Here is a 13,865-nt window from a genome sequence, read left to right as displayed (position 1 = left end):
ATAGGTAGTTTTTCTAAGATGATATTTGATTTTAGGTTATCTCCCATGCAGAGCAATGTGATCCTTTTTAACTCTGTCAAGAGAAAATAGCTGATGGCACAGTGTGCTACCCCTCTGCTTCTCCTTCTTTCCTTTTACCCAAGCTGTGCAGATCTGTGATAACTGTCATGTTATCAGCCTGCGAAAATAGATCTTGAGGCAGCATCTGGGCATTTAGTAGACATCAACTCAAAGGCACATTTCTGTTTCAGAACTTAGAAATGTAAGTAATTTTTATCATTTGTGTGTAGATGTATCTATGTGTTCCTGCACTCTTAAAAAAGTCAGTGTTTTGACTTTACGAGGTATTGAGTTGAAAATGGCAGGACTCAAACCAGAACACCATTGATGTTATTTTGTTTAGTTTTTACTGTTTTATTTTGTACTTTACCTTTCTTCCACATCCTCTTAAACCCATCTCTTGCCTGTAATCAATATTCTGGGATCTGCTGCTCCAAGCGTTTCCCCTCTTGCCTCTAAAACGTAATACCTTCTCCTCCCCTTCCACCCCAACTACAGGAATATCAGGCTCAAGTCGAAGAAATGAGGTTGATGATGAATCAGTTGGAAGAGGATCTGATCTCAGCTCGCAGGCGCAGTGACCTCTACGAGTCAGAGTTGAGGGAGTCCCGACTGGCAGCTGAAGAATTCAAACGTAAAGCTGCCGAATGCCACAACAAATTGCAAAAGGTAGTTTAGGCTTCGTGGGAGACACAGGGCTGATGCTTTGCTTCAATTCCTAGTGCTGTTTGACACACTCACACATGAGCTGGGGGGAGGGATCCTTCAAAGATTACTGTGGTTTGTACAACTAATGCAAAATGTTTTCCAGTTGTACCCTCAAAATAGCGTGACTTCAACTTTGTGTAACTTCTAGTGTTTAAATACCACGACTGGATAGAAGCACAATGTACTACAGCTTTTCCTGAGATTTTTATGTATTTTATACTTAAGTTACAGGTTAAAGATCAAGGAAAAAATGAAGCAGGAGAGTTGTATTGCAAATTGGAGAAGGTATGTTCACTTCGGTGTCCTGGAGTTTGCTTGCTGGGTCTTTCACATTATACATAGAAACCAAGAGTGCCTTTGGCTAGTCTGTGACATGCACGGCCTCTCAACCCTCCCTATTTCATCTCATTTCATTTTTTAAAATGTCTTTGTCTTGGTGTGATTCACTGTTCTTTCTGATTTGATATAAAGCTGTCTCTGGCTAACCTGTTCATAATGGATTGTGTTCAGAAGCCAGACAAAGACAGGCCTTTATGTGTCATCCTAGTTAGGTGTGAAATTGGAGATGCACAAGGGCTTTCTTTATTCATAAAGAACAGCAAATGAAAACCTAATAGAATTCTGAGTATTCTCACACTGAACAATCTATTTGGTGACCAAAATTTGACATCAGGCAGAAGTTAGCAAAGTGGGAATAGACTGGCCAAGGAGCATTTTGATGTGTTGGAATTTATAGGGAGAAACAAAGGTTTTTGGGAAGTCAATTAAAATAAATACAGTATCATCAGCAGAGAGCATTTTTTCCTTTTTGGTTTTATGACTGTTTCCCTCCATCTTTTTATTTAACTGCAGATCAATACAGAGCAGCAGGCCAAAATCCAGGAGCTGCAGGAAAAGCTGACAAAGGTAACATCTGGGTGGTGAAAGTGAATTTTCCACAAGACTTTCCAGTGAAACCTTAATGGAGAGGAGGGATGCACTTTGTTTTACCCTCAAAAATAGAATTAGTCATAGCATGGGGGATGATAAGGAAAGGGGGGTGGGAACTGGTATCTGAAATCACTGGTGTTTTCAATATGCTTTTGGCTCTTGAGACATGTCAACAGTGTTTATTTTTACAAATGAAGCTGAGTCAGAACTGGAGTAGTGTAGAGAAATTCTCATTTAATGGGTATGCCATGGGCAATGCACTGCTCCCCTGCTTCTGAAGACAGAGTTCAGCTGGTTTTAGCTCACTATTAAAATACATGTTGGACTTGGTTTAATTGCTTTAATTGCAAAGTCACTTAAGAGTTCAGTTATTCATAGTAAAAGTATTGAACAATAAGGATTCACAGCAGAATTATAAAACACCTTAACAATGTATGCTGAATAATATCTAATGTTTGCTGTCATGGTCAGTCATCACTGTAAGAACAGCCTTATTGGAATCTTTCAACAGAAGAGAAAGGGGTTGTCATAATAATCCCCTGAGCAAGCTTTTCACACTTGGCACTTCCTGAGAGGGTTATTGTTCATGGAGGCCAAAACTATATAGAAACAGTACTTGTAATATTTCAAAACAATTATGTTTTATCCAGTCTTCTTCTCTCCCTGCATTGATGCTAAGGAATTGTCTTTAGGCCGACAGGTTATTCTCTTGATCTTTTAGTAAGATTATTTTGTGAGTTCTTTCCAAGAACTTGAGCTGAACTGGGGGGTAGACTTTACTGTCAAGATATAGAGTCAAGTAGAAACTTGCAGTATAGCAAGTTTCTATATAGTAGAAAATGTAGCAAGTCTTCGATAAGACAAACCTGTGCATCTCCTGGATTTTAATTTTTTTTTGTGTGTGTGAAACAGAAATTAGAATTATGTAATTGATGTTAGAATTTGGGTTCCCACACATGTTTGTGGTTGTCTTAATTTAGACAGATAGGCCAAAGTTCTGTAGTGGATTTATTCAGAATGTTGACCATCTTGAGGTGATGAAACCTTCACACACCAAATTTGTTGTGTGTGCTTTTCATATAATACCTTTCTTTTCTTTTCTTTTGACCTTCAGGCTGTGAAAGCCAGCTCAGAGGCAACTGAGCTTCTGCAGAATATCCGTCAGGCAAAGGAGAGAGCTGAGAAGGAGTTGGAGAAACTGCAGAACAGGGAAGATTCTAATGAAAGCATGAAGAAGAAATTACTTGAAGCGGAGGTGAGTGGAGAGTGTCTATCTAAAGTAAATTAGTTATCGGGATGTGCATCAATTTAGGAACCCTCATCTGGATGACTCTGAACAATGGGTATTCCTGTAGTAACTCTTCAGGGGAAAGTGTTAGACATGAATCCATTTTTAATTAAAAAAGATACATTTCTTTGAAAAAAGCTGAGATTTTTTATTCTGAGTGAGGAGTCAATAAGGACATGTGGTTACCGAAGGGATTTGAGGCATGATGAGGATTTAAAATACAGAAACCAACCATGTATATTGCCTGCTTCAGCCTAATTTTTTTCTAGAAACTGCTCCTTGCTTTGTGCTAGTGCAGAGTTGAATAGCCTAAATGGCAGCTCATAATTGCTCTGCAGGAACGGCGCCATTCTCTGGAGAATCAAGTGAAGAGATTAGAGACTGTGGAACGACGAGAAAACCGCCTGAAAGAAGATATTCAAACTAAATCTCAACAGATTCAACAGATGGCAGAGAAAATTCTGGTGAGCAGAGGTGAAAATGAAACTTCCAGCGTGAGAGTTTGTAAGAAAGGGGGAGGAAAGAATCAGAAGAAGTAGAATTGCATCGAATAAGGTGGAAATTGGTGAATAAGGGGATTTCTTTCTTGTATCAGTCATCCTGGAGAAAGCTTAAGGACTCAAACTCTCCTTGCACCTGTAGTTACAAACTCACTCCTGTACTTTTAGTCTTAATACTTCTTCAAAATTGTAGTTGTCTCAGGGCGAGCACTCTTAAGTCAACATAGTAATATTTAAATTATTTTACCTAGTGATTGTTTCAGAAGTAAAATATTCTCAGGACAAGATACTACGACAACAAAACCATTAATATCTATCTTTTAAACTAAATGGTAGAGGAATTTAGAGGTCAGATCTATTTGAAATGCTTATGTTTTGAAGCAGGGAGAAATTAGTCATCTAAACTATTCATCTCCAAAGATAATATTTGTCAGGAAACCATTTTCACCCACATGTTTCTCTGTTGGCAATTTATTGTTTCTCTCCTGCTTAAACCTATTAAATCTTTATAGTAAGTTAGTATGTCAGTCTCCAGTGAACCAAGCAGAGGGTGTTTCTAATACTTTTGCTTCCCTGGGACAGGAAGCATAATTTTATAGTGGAATAATTAAATTTACTTTGCGTTCCTCATGAGCTCTCTTTGTGTGTTGCCAATATGACAAGGGAAAAAAGGATGGCATTTTATTGGTAGTAATCCTGAGCAGAGACACACCTGAGGAAGGCCAAATGGAAATGTATAAATAAGCATATTTAGAGTCAACAGATGACCCAGGCTTGTTCTGGGGATGTAGACTTTAACACCAGAATACCTGATTGCTGTCAAAAAAAGGTAGAATCGGTTCTTTAGTGGTGCTGTTCCTTTCAAATTGTTTTGATAGCACGAGTGCATGGTAAGTGGGAGACTATGCTGGGCACAGAGCCAATTTTATGTTTAGAAATAGTGTAAAACTTTGAATTGTTTCATAAGCCTCCTGTGTATATTTGGGAATTGTTCCTTGGTTTTGATTACGTTCTCTGTGGAGGAGAAACTGGAAGGGAATGCAGAAATATCGAGTAATTGTTTTACACCAGGGGATATGTTTAGCTCTTCTTATAGAGTTTCCATGGAGTTCTGACACAGTGTTGGGGAGGCACAAAAGTATTTTATGAAAAAGTCAAACAGGTGTTGAAGAAATATTCCTACAGTCTTTCCTAGTCCCTTGCAATTCTGACCTGGGAGCGCAGGGTACTGGTGTTCTTCTTTCTGTACTCCTACCCTGGACCTCCCCTCGAGCTGATCTTTTCAAACACTTGACTTTTCCTGGTATAGAAAGTATAGAAAGGTAAGAAGGGAGTTGGAGATGCAGAGTTGCATAGAGTAAGGTGGATATTGCTGAATAAAGGCATTGTTTTCACATACACTCATGTAGCAGTATCAGAGAAGTACCAGCTCATCTGCCTGTAAGAATTGAATAAGAAGCAAGAAACAAGTCAGAGAAGATACTTATTACTGTCTGAACGTGTAGATCAATGCTGTGATGCCAAACACAAAGTCAGTGCTACATAGAGAATAGTGAGTGAGAACTGGAATGGTAAGAGATTTACCTTTTTGAGCCCACTCTGGCTGTTAAGTGCCACTGCAGGAACTGGTGAAGCTTCTGCCACAGTATGAGCAGTCTGATGCTGGTGGCTTTGAAGCTGCTGCTGATCTGGTTGTCTGATTCTCTGCCAGGCCCTGAAACGTGTGGGCTTCTGGGGGAGGTGAGTTGTCCCTCTTGTTGCTGGGAGACATATTTCAATTGCAAAAAGCAGCAATCTCCATTCCGTGCAGAAGTGTCGGGACTAGGCACTGGAGATGACCTACTTTTGGTGAACCTCCTCTTTGATTCTCACTTCTGGAAAAAGAGGTCTATGGCAAATTACTGCAAAAAAAAAGTCATATCTTTTCAAGATGAGGAAGATCAGAAAAGAAAATATGACATTAATATGAAAAGTGCTAAAGTACACACATATATCAGGAAATTTTTCTGTGCTATGCAGTAATGAAGGCAGACAGGAGACCTGGATGCAGCCCAACACCTCAACTTGTCTATGCAAGAGTCAAGCCAGTGGTAGTGAATGACAGACCTGGAGCTGCTCTTGTTCCAGGGAAATTGTTGGAGTGGCAAATACAACAATGAATGAGCATAAAGTTGTAAGCCCAGCTCCTGTGAGGTGTCCTGTTGAAAGCTGATTATAGATATACCCCAAATAACATAGTCAGACAGCAGAAACAGCTGATTTCTGAGTTACAAATGGCTTAAATCCTTGCTGTGCACAGCTGAAACTATCTTATGTGAAACAAAGAGGTTAAAAACATTCTGGCATGTTCCACCACATGTCTTGCATCCTGCACTTTTCATTTTCCAAGCAATTTATAAATAGTTGTTCTGACAACGTTTGTCTGAGGAATATAGCAAAGTAAATGCTATTCCCACTCTGAATGCAGAATGAAAAGCATTGACAGCAGTAGCCCCTTATTGAGGTTTTCTGTGAGAAAACAAGTGAGAGACCTTGGTAAAAATAGATCTGAACTTCCTGTGATGCCACTGCAGCTATAAAATGTTTATAACTGTGTGTTTTCACCAAATGTCCTTGGCCTATCTTTGAGAATATTTTACTGGGAAATGGAGATTCTTACCATGGAAGCAGAAATCTTTGTCCTTAGCAGTGGACCTGCACTGCAGTAGATGGGTCAGCAGCAATATGCAGAGCTTAAAGGAGAAAATGTGCAGTTCTCATAAGGTTTTGTTTAACATGACAGCCCTGGTCTTGGGGTTTTTATAGTGTGAAGTCTTAAAAAAAGAATGAATGAGTGTTTGATACCTGTGTAACACATACACACAGCACCTACTATTTCTTTATGTCTGAATATGAATCTCTGCTGCTTTCAGGAGCTGGAGGAGAAGCATCGTGAGGCTCAGATCGCAGCACAACACCTGGAGCTGCAGCTGAAACAGAAGGAACAATTCTATGAGGAAAAACTCAAAGTAAAAATATCTTATCTTCCTACAAGCTTTTGTGGGTAGAAGGAGTTCAGGGAAAAACAGTTGCCTTTAGGCTCTGATTGTTTAGTCTTAGGAGTAGCCTTCTTGCTCCCCCCTATTGCAATGTGCAGGGAGCTTAGTGGGATCTCAATCAGTTTTTCTCCCAGTCCCTGCCCTTGTACCTTACCTGTCTGTAGCACTGCATTAGGACAGCTGAGATTGGGAGTCAGAACTACAGGGAGGCAGTTGGTGATTGTAATTTGACTATTGCTGACTCAATGATACTTAGTGCTGTCAGATCTCACACCCTGAAGAAACTTTCAGTTCGTACTGGTGATTTTCTGTGAGTGTTCACTCAACCTACCTGCAAGTTTTAAATGCAGCAAATACTGGAGCATTTCTGAAATTCCATCCTCTTGGAGCTGTAACATCTGCCAAGAAGCCACAGAAACCACCCACTTTGTTTTTGTCTTTTCCAGGGTAGCATTAACAAACAGAAATAGAATCATAGACACCATCTAAAATTAGGAAAAACAAGCTGGGAAATAGGAGTATATACACTGGCTATGGTTTTTTCTAAAGAGCTTACAGTATGACAGGCAGTAAATACATTTTGTAAGAATCTTTGCTAAACCAGGTTATTCTTAGTAGAAACAATCTTTATCTGGTACATTTAACTAGGACCTTAATTCTACATTTTGGCTTAAATGTGAGAGGACATAATATTTAAGAGGAGAGAAGAAATTTCTGTGGGAGAAATGTGAAGGAAAAAAAAAGAAGTAAAGATTTGTTGGCAGATCAGAGCATCTGGTAATCAGCAATGAGAGGAGAGTGATTGATAGAGAGCAGGAAGATCAGATGTAGATGTTGGGAAAGGAGAAGTGGTGATATAAAAGCTGGAAAAGAGGATAGGCATTGGAAAATGAATAAAAAGAAAACCAGTGTATTATGGGGACCTATGTTAGAGGCTTTAGGAGGAGAAATCAGGAAACCAGATGAAAAAGGTTCAAAGGGATGAAAGAGGACATGGGGTTTTTGTAATTGGAACAGTAAAAAATATCCTGTGGTGAGCAGAATTTGTGCCTTCAAAAATTTCTTTGAAGGGAGGGACCTTTAGTTAACAACTGATTTAGAGCTCTGGACATGCATACATGACATGCATTTTTTAAAAAAGTGTAGCAATTGATTACTTTAGTCCTGTTCCTGATGACAGGTGTTTGTGTCACAAAAATAAGTTTTTTACTTAGCTGTTAGATTTGGTGTCTCTGACTAGAAGAATTCATGTGGTTCTCAGTTGCCTTTCTCATCCACACTTATGGAACTCACAGATTCCTTCTGAACCATATTGGTAGGGCAGCCAAAGGATGGGCACTTTCTTACTTCCCCTATTGTACATATTTTGGAGTAGAGAGTTTTTCTGGGGTTTTTTGCATTAGTCTGGAACTGTTCTTGAACAGAGTTTATATGACTTAAAGTAATAATTTTAAAAAATCTGTACTGTCTCCATGTCTATAAAATTCCATCATCAAGTTCAGTCTTCAACAATAATTGAGGGAATGCTTTTTTCTGGAGTTTGCTCTTCCATGGATTTCATACAATTGCACCCTGGGTTTAGTTTTGCTTGAGATATGATCAACTGCTTAAAAAATAAATTTCTGTCTATCTTCATGATTTTCTTTCTGCTTGCCCTTTGCCCAGTGAAACAGATATAATTTAGACAAAAGAAATGTCTTCATTTAGGTGTTGGAAAATCAGATGAAGAAAGATCTTGCAGATAAGGAAGCACTTGAGAATATGCTCAGAAGACATGAAGAAGAAGCACGTGAAAAATGTAAAGTCCTGGCTGAGCAGAAGGCGGTATGTGGTGTTGAATTGGAAATCAAAGCAGTTGAAGAGTAGCTTTCTGACACTGATTTCAAGCAAGATAATCTTGTTTGAGGTTTTGTAGAGCTGCTGAGCTGCTTTGAAGGAAATTCGTTGATTAATGCTAATTTTAAAAGACATGATTTTTTAATGCAGCGTATCTTCAAGAATATATCCTTAAAATTAGCCATGCAGCTTGTTGTGTACCCCTCATTTTGATAATATAGTGGTTGCTTTTCTTCCTAATATTAAAGCAGCAAAAAGCAGTTATAAATAGCTCCAGGAATTGCATCTTTGATGCTCTTCTGGCCATTCGTGCAGTCTTCTTTTAGTTCTTCTTGTTTCTAGAAAAAGCTCAGACTTCTTATAAACTTTATTTTTATGATCACTTGTGTTTCAGATGATCAATGCAATGGACTCGAAGATCAGGTCACTGGAACAGAGAATTGTGGAGTTGTCTGAGGCCAACAAACTGGCAGCAAACAGCAGCCTCTTTACCCAGAGGAACATGTAAGTGTGGCAGCTGCAGTCACTGCTGAACAGGTCTCAGGAAGATGACCTCAAGGTCTTTTCCAATCTAAATGATTCTCTGATTCTCACTGTAAAAGTGGCTCTTTCTTGCAGGCCTGCTGTGCTCCCTGCTTGTTTTTCGGTGATATGCTTTCAAAAACGTGCTTGTTCTTCACATACCTGTGGCTCACTGTGTATTTTGTGTTTCCTCAAACATGACTGGGAAAATTGGTTTGTGTTACAGTGAGTGTTTACTTTGGAGCCTTTCCTGAGGCAAATGATTTGTGCTGGTTTGCCAAACATGTTAAATGAATACTAATAATTTTAATATCCAAAATACCTCTGGAGAAGCATATATTCCATTTTTGAACATAAATATTGCTAATAGATTTTATATTTTCCCTGGTTCTTGTGACACATGGTGTTGAAATTGAAAACTTTAAATACCTTACATTCACAGACATCCCATCCTGCGTGGATTATTTGATACCTCCTGCAGGGCAAAGCTAAAGCAGTTTGTGCCCTTACTGAGTTCAGAGATCCACCAACTTTGGCTTTTTGCACACAGGTTTTCTGTGCCCATCAGCTGCTGGATGCAATGTCAGGTGGTGCCCTTGTGGGAAGCACTTGGATAGATTCCCCTATAATATTGAATAGAATCAGACAAGGATGAGTTTTGGCAAAGAGCTGCCTTGGTTTTATTCCTTTTCAGTGCTGATTATGCCTCCAGATATGTAATGGCTCCAGTTTTCATTGTATTTCAAATATCTGGCAAGTTATTTTAGCCTGACCAGCCAAAAATATTGACAGAAATAACTGAGGAATTAAATTGTGTTGCTTTATGCTCCAGATGACCTCTAGTTAATCACCCAGGAAGTTTGTTGAGGCAACAAAAGCCATAATTTACCTTCAATCTGAAATAAAACATAAATGTTTTCCCAACATGTACCTGGGAAGCCTTTGGAAGATGAAGTGTCACAGTCATTGGTCTGACTGAGTGTAAGAACTTAGCTGAGCTGGATGCACCCTCTGAAAGCAGTACACTTAACTGAAGAGCCATAAAAACCAAGGAAAACATATAATAACATTTTAACATATGACTTAGAATAGATTATTGAGAGACATATTGTCAAGTGATGTAACTTTGCAGGATTGGTAGAAGATAGGACAGAATTAGCAACATTTTGAGAGAAAACTGCTTTATTATGCATGCAGATAGTTAATGATTTTGTGCTTGTTTTGTGAATTGGGCTGGTGAAAATGCATAAATTGTTGTTGGACTGCATTTTGAATGCACAAAAGCTGCAACTAATCCGAGCATTTATCAAGAGGAGAACTAGTGATTAAACCCTTCAGAGGAGAGGGGAGCTCTGCAAGCTCTTGTTCCAGCAGTATCTGAGGAAACCAATGATTATCAGGTTCCTGAGAAGATAGCCCAGTAAACAGTAGGAAATGAAATAACACCATTTGACAGTTCTGGCTGACAATACTCTGTAGAGGTAAATTAAAAAGAGAGGAAAGGTGAAAGGGTGGTTTTGCTTGCAATGCACAGAAATGTGAGTCAGAAGACTAAAGTTCTATTTTTAGTTTTTTTAAGTCTTCCTATTTGATCTTGGGCAACCCACATAATTTCTCTGGGATAGGATTAATAACAGCTTATCTCACAGTGAACTTCTTAAAATATTAATTCATTAATATATGGAGAGCTTTGTGAGGCTTCTAAGTGGAAAGCACACTATGAGGCAGAATTTTCCAGTGCATGATAACATGATTCCAGGAATTGTAAATAATGTAGAAAGACCTTTTTTTTTTTGAGGGTATGCATTTCAAATGGTAATAGTTAATCATTGCCAGCTCTCAAAATTCTTATGAACACAAGTAATTGCTTTTGTTCACTTTGTAGATTAAGAATTTGATCAAAGACAACAAAACTTCACATCAGTGTAGGTCAAGTTCTAGATCCATTACAACTTAGAAAAGACCACAACAAACAACCCCAAACACACTACCCCCTATCCTGCAGCATCTCATTCCTCTTATCTCATGGAAATACATTGTGAGAAAGCAACTCTTCTTAGCATTTGTGTTTCCTGCATAGAAAAACACGTAACAAGGAACTGAAGAAATGAGGAGAATGAGCTGCAGCTCAAATATTGTTGTAGATTGCCCTGTACAAGATCCATTTGTCTGTGCAACTTGCAAACATGGCATTTTAGTGCTCTGGGCATATGTTGGTGAATACACCAGTATTTTTTATGTTTAGTTGGGATGTAGAATTTAAGCTATGAACTGAACTGTTCTACTTAACAGGAAACTTGGGTTCTTCCTTATTTCACCCCAGTGAAAGGACATATGTTGGGGACATTTTGGGTTTGTCACTTGTGCCTTTCTCCCATCAGGAAAGCCCAAGAGGAGATGATTTCAGAGCTCAGGCAACAGAAGTTCTACTTGGAAACACAAGCTGGAAAGTTAGAGGCCCAGAATCGAAAATTAGAAGAACAATTGGAAAAGATGAGTCACCAAGATCACACTGACAAGAACCGCCTGCTGGAGCTGGAGACACGGCTGAGAGAGGTGAAAACTTGGCTTCAGTCCCTCCCAACAAACTTTCTTGAATGCATCCCATTTTGAGTAATGTAGTGAGAACTAGAATTAAGTTGTTTTAGTGGTATTTGAAAGTGTGTTAATTTAGTTTGGTCTAACAGTACTTTTTTTTTTCCCCCCTAGTAGTAAAAAAAAAAAAAATAAAAAATTGCTCATTAGAAGGAGAGAAAAGTAGTTATTAAGAACTTGTCATTCTGAATATGAGATTTCAGATCATCTTGCTTTCTCAGAATCTTATTTGTGTGGGGTTTTTTCTACAATATCCTTATAGTATTGTCTGGGTAGAGAATAAAAGCTCAGCTATGTCCAATGATCAGATTAACCATATCCTTAGAGCCTACAGCAGAGAAAGCAAAGGACACAGCAGAACTGCTGTAAGAAAACAGGAGACCTGTTGCTTCACACACATTTTTTTGAGATTTTTGGAAAGAAAACCTACAGTAATATGAAAATATAAATTTTTAAAGATCTGTGAGCTGTGCCTCATTTTTAGTTTTGTATCAACTAGTTTGGATCCACTTCTGATCTTCTTTTACCTTCTCCAGTCTCTACTAATTTTTAGCTAAGACTGAAATCTTGCCTTTAGCTACAGGGGTTGGAAAACCATGTCCTTGTTTGACCAGAGGCTGGTTGGGACCAGTGTAAGATTTCTGACAGGCTTGTCATGCATCTCCAGCACAACAGACAGATTCCCTTGGGATAACAGACAGCTTGAAGAAGGTGCTAAAGTTTGGAATTGATTTTGAGCATCTGAAATCTGTTCTGCTGGTGGTTCATTTCTTATCCATGAAATGACATGTTTATCCCTGAGTATGTTGCAAGAAAACCTTCATCAGAAGCCACTCAGGTAAACCCAGAGCCAGATGATCTGGTGGCTTTCTTTAAAAGGAATCTGAAGGGAAGATGAAATATGAAAGTCAATTGCAAAATGTATATAACATTAACATAAGAATAAATATTAATATGGACATTTATGCCCAAGTAAAGATTTTTAAAGACTCTCAGTTTCAGTGTAGAAAGTTCATCACAAACTTCTTCAACATTTTGTATCAACATTTGATATGTGAAGTTCCAGTTACAGCTGCAACTATTCTTGTTTTCTTGTTGTCTTGTTGTTTCAAAATGGCAGGTTGCTTTTTACCTCTTTCCAAGCAAACCAGTAGTTTTTAGGGAGTAGACAAAGCTGCATCCTTGACTTTCCAGTAACTGAAACAATCTATAAGGACGTGATTTTTGGGACAGACATGGCAATGGCATCTTAAAGCAAGGTCTGAAATGAGATTGCATTGCCTGTCTCTTGTTTGTTAGTAACTTGTATTCTACTTTTTCTTTCTTCAGGTTAGTCTGGAGCATGAAGAACAAAAGCTGGAGCTCAAGAGGCAGCTGACAGAGCTGCAGCTGACCCTGCAGGAGCGGGAATCTCAGATCACTGGGCTGCAGGCGGCACGGACAGCCCTGGAGAACCAGCTCCGCGAGGCCAAAACCGAGCTGGAGGAGACAACAGCTGAGGCAGAGGAAGAGATCCAAGCCCTCACGGTGAGCCCTGAAATCTCTGCTACATACAGATAAGAATTATGGAGGTGCATGTTTCATAGAGGGGTTTAAATTAACTTATAGTGTTAAATTTTTAATTTTCAGAATTGGATATGAGTTGTGCCTTGTGTTGATAGAAGCAGGGATGGCTAAAATGCCAAGTTATATCTTTAACCACATGAATACTTCTTAGTAATGGTTCATTGCTGCCAAAACTGATTGATGGCTTGTAGGAGCTTTATTGCTTTTGTGTTGAGGTGAAGGTTGCATCTAAAATTGGTATTTTTAGGAGCTTTACTCTGTGATATACTTATTTAAATGATAGCTCGTGAGTTTAGAAGTACTGGATGATCATAAATGTTTTGATTATTTTTTTCCTATCAGTTACCCTGCTTTGAGGAGGCTTATTCAGGGGGGGAGAAAAACCCCACCAAATTCCTAGGAAAGAGTGTTCTTAGCACATAATGCTTGTTTCATTAGAAATTGTCACACGTGTCTTGCAGTCTCTGGTGAGGTGTGTGAATGATAGAAAGGAAAAAAGAAAAGTTCAAGTCTTGCCACCCTCTTCCACCCCAGCCCCCTGTAAATGGAATTCTAGATTATATGTTGCTGGTTGCTGTCTCTTGAGTACAAAAGCATGCTTTCAAACTGTTTGATTCTAAGAAATATTTCCATCACAAAAGATTCCCAGGGTTGTGGGGTAGAGAGTGGAGATGACCTGCTACCAGCTAAACCCCCTTGTGCAGCAGCCTTTAATGACCTTCAAATCCTGTTATTTGGAAGTGTTGAAAATGTGCATTCTTGTGCTCCAGTGGCATTTAATCAAAGAACTGTTCCAAGTATTCCTGCCATTGCTGTTTTTTG

General features: G+C 38.9%; 1 protein-coding gene across 9 annotated transcripts in view; it reads left to right on the top strand.

Annotated features, from left to right (window-relative positions):
- The window catches only part of CIT (citron rho-interacting serine/threonine kinase), an 81,283-nt gene that overhangs the window by 38,492 nt on the left and 28,926 nt on the right, over positions 1–13,865 (top strand). For 6 of the 9 annotated variants that reach the window (XM_051805385.1, XM_051805379.1, XM_051805376.1 and 3 more), the window contains 10 exons: positions 559–729; positions 994–1,053; positions 1,621–1,674; positions 2,813–2,953; positions 3,325–3,450; positions 6,399–6,494; positions 8,232–8,348; positions 8,755–8,864; positions 11,264–11,438; positions 12,807–13,004. In XM_051805385.1, coding sequence (XP_051661345.1) covers positions 559–729; positions 994–1,053; positions 1,621–1,674; positions 2,813–2,953; positions 3,325–3,450; positions 6,399–6,494; positions 8,232–8,348; positions 8,755–8,864; positions 11,264–11,438; positions 12,807–13,004 — 1,248 coding nt within the window. The remainder of the gene's footprint in view (positions 1–558; positions 730–993; positions 1,054–1,620; positions 1,675–2,812; positions 2,954–3,324; positions 3,451–6,398; positions 6,495–8,231; positions 8,349–8,754; positions 8,865–11,263; positions 11,439–12,806; positions 13,005–13,865) is intronic. The other 3 variants (XM_051805381.1, XM_051805383.1, XM_051805380.1) reach the window with 1 other exon arrangement.

The sequence above is a fragment of the Manacus candei genome, unplaced genomic scaffold (genome assembly GCF_025592945.1).
Source record: "Manacus candei isolate 608988 ecotype Guabito, Panama unplaced genomic scaffold, ASM2559294v1 h1tg000064l, whole genome shotgun sequence".
NCBI classification, from domain to species: Eukaryota; Metazoa; Chordata; class Aves; order Passeriformes; family Pipridae; genus Manacus; species Manacus candei.
Note: the sequence above shows the minus strand (reverse complement) of the source record. Positions and strands in the feature narration are given on the sequence as shown.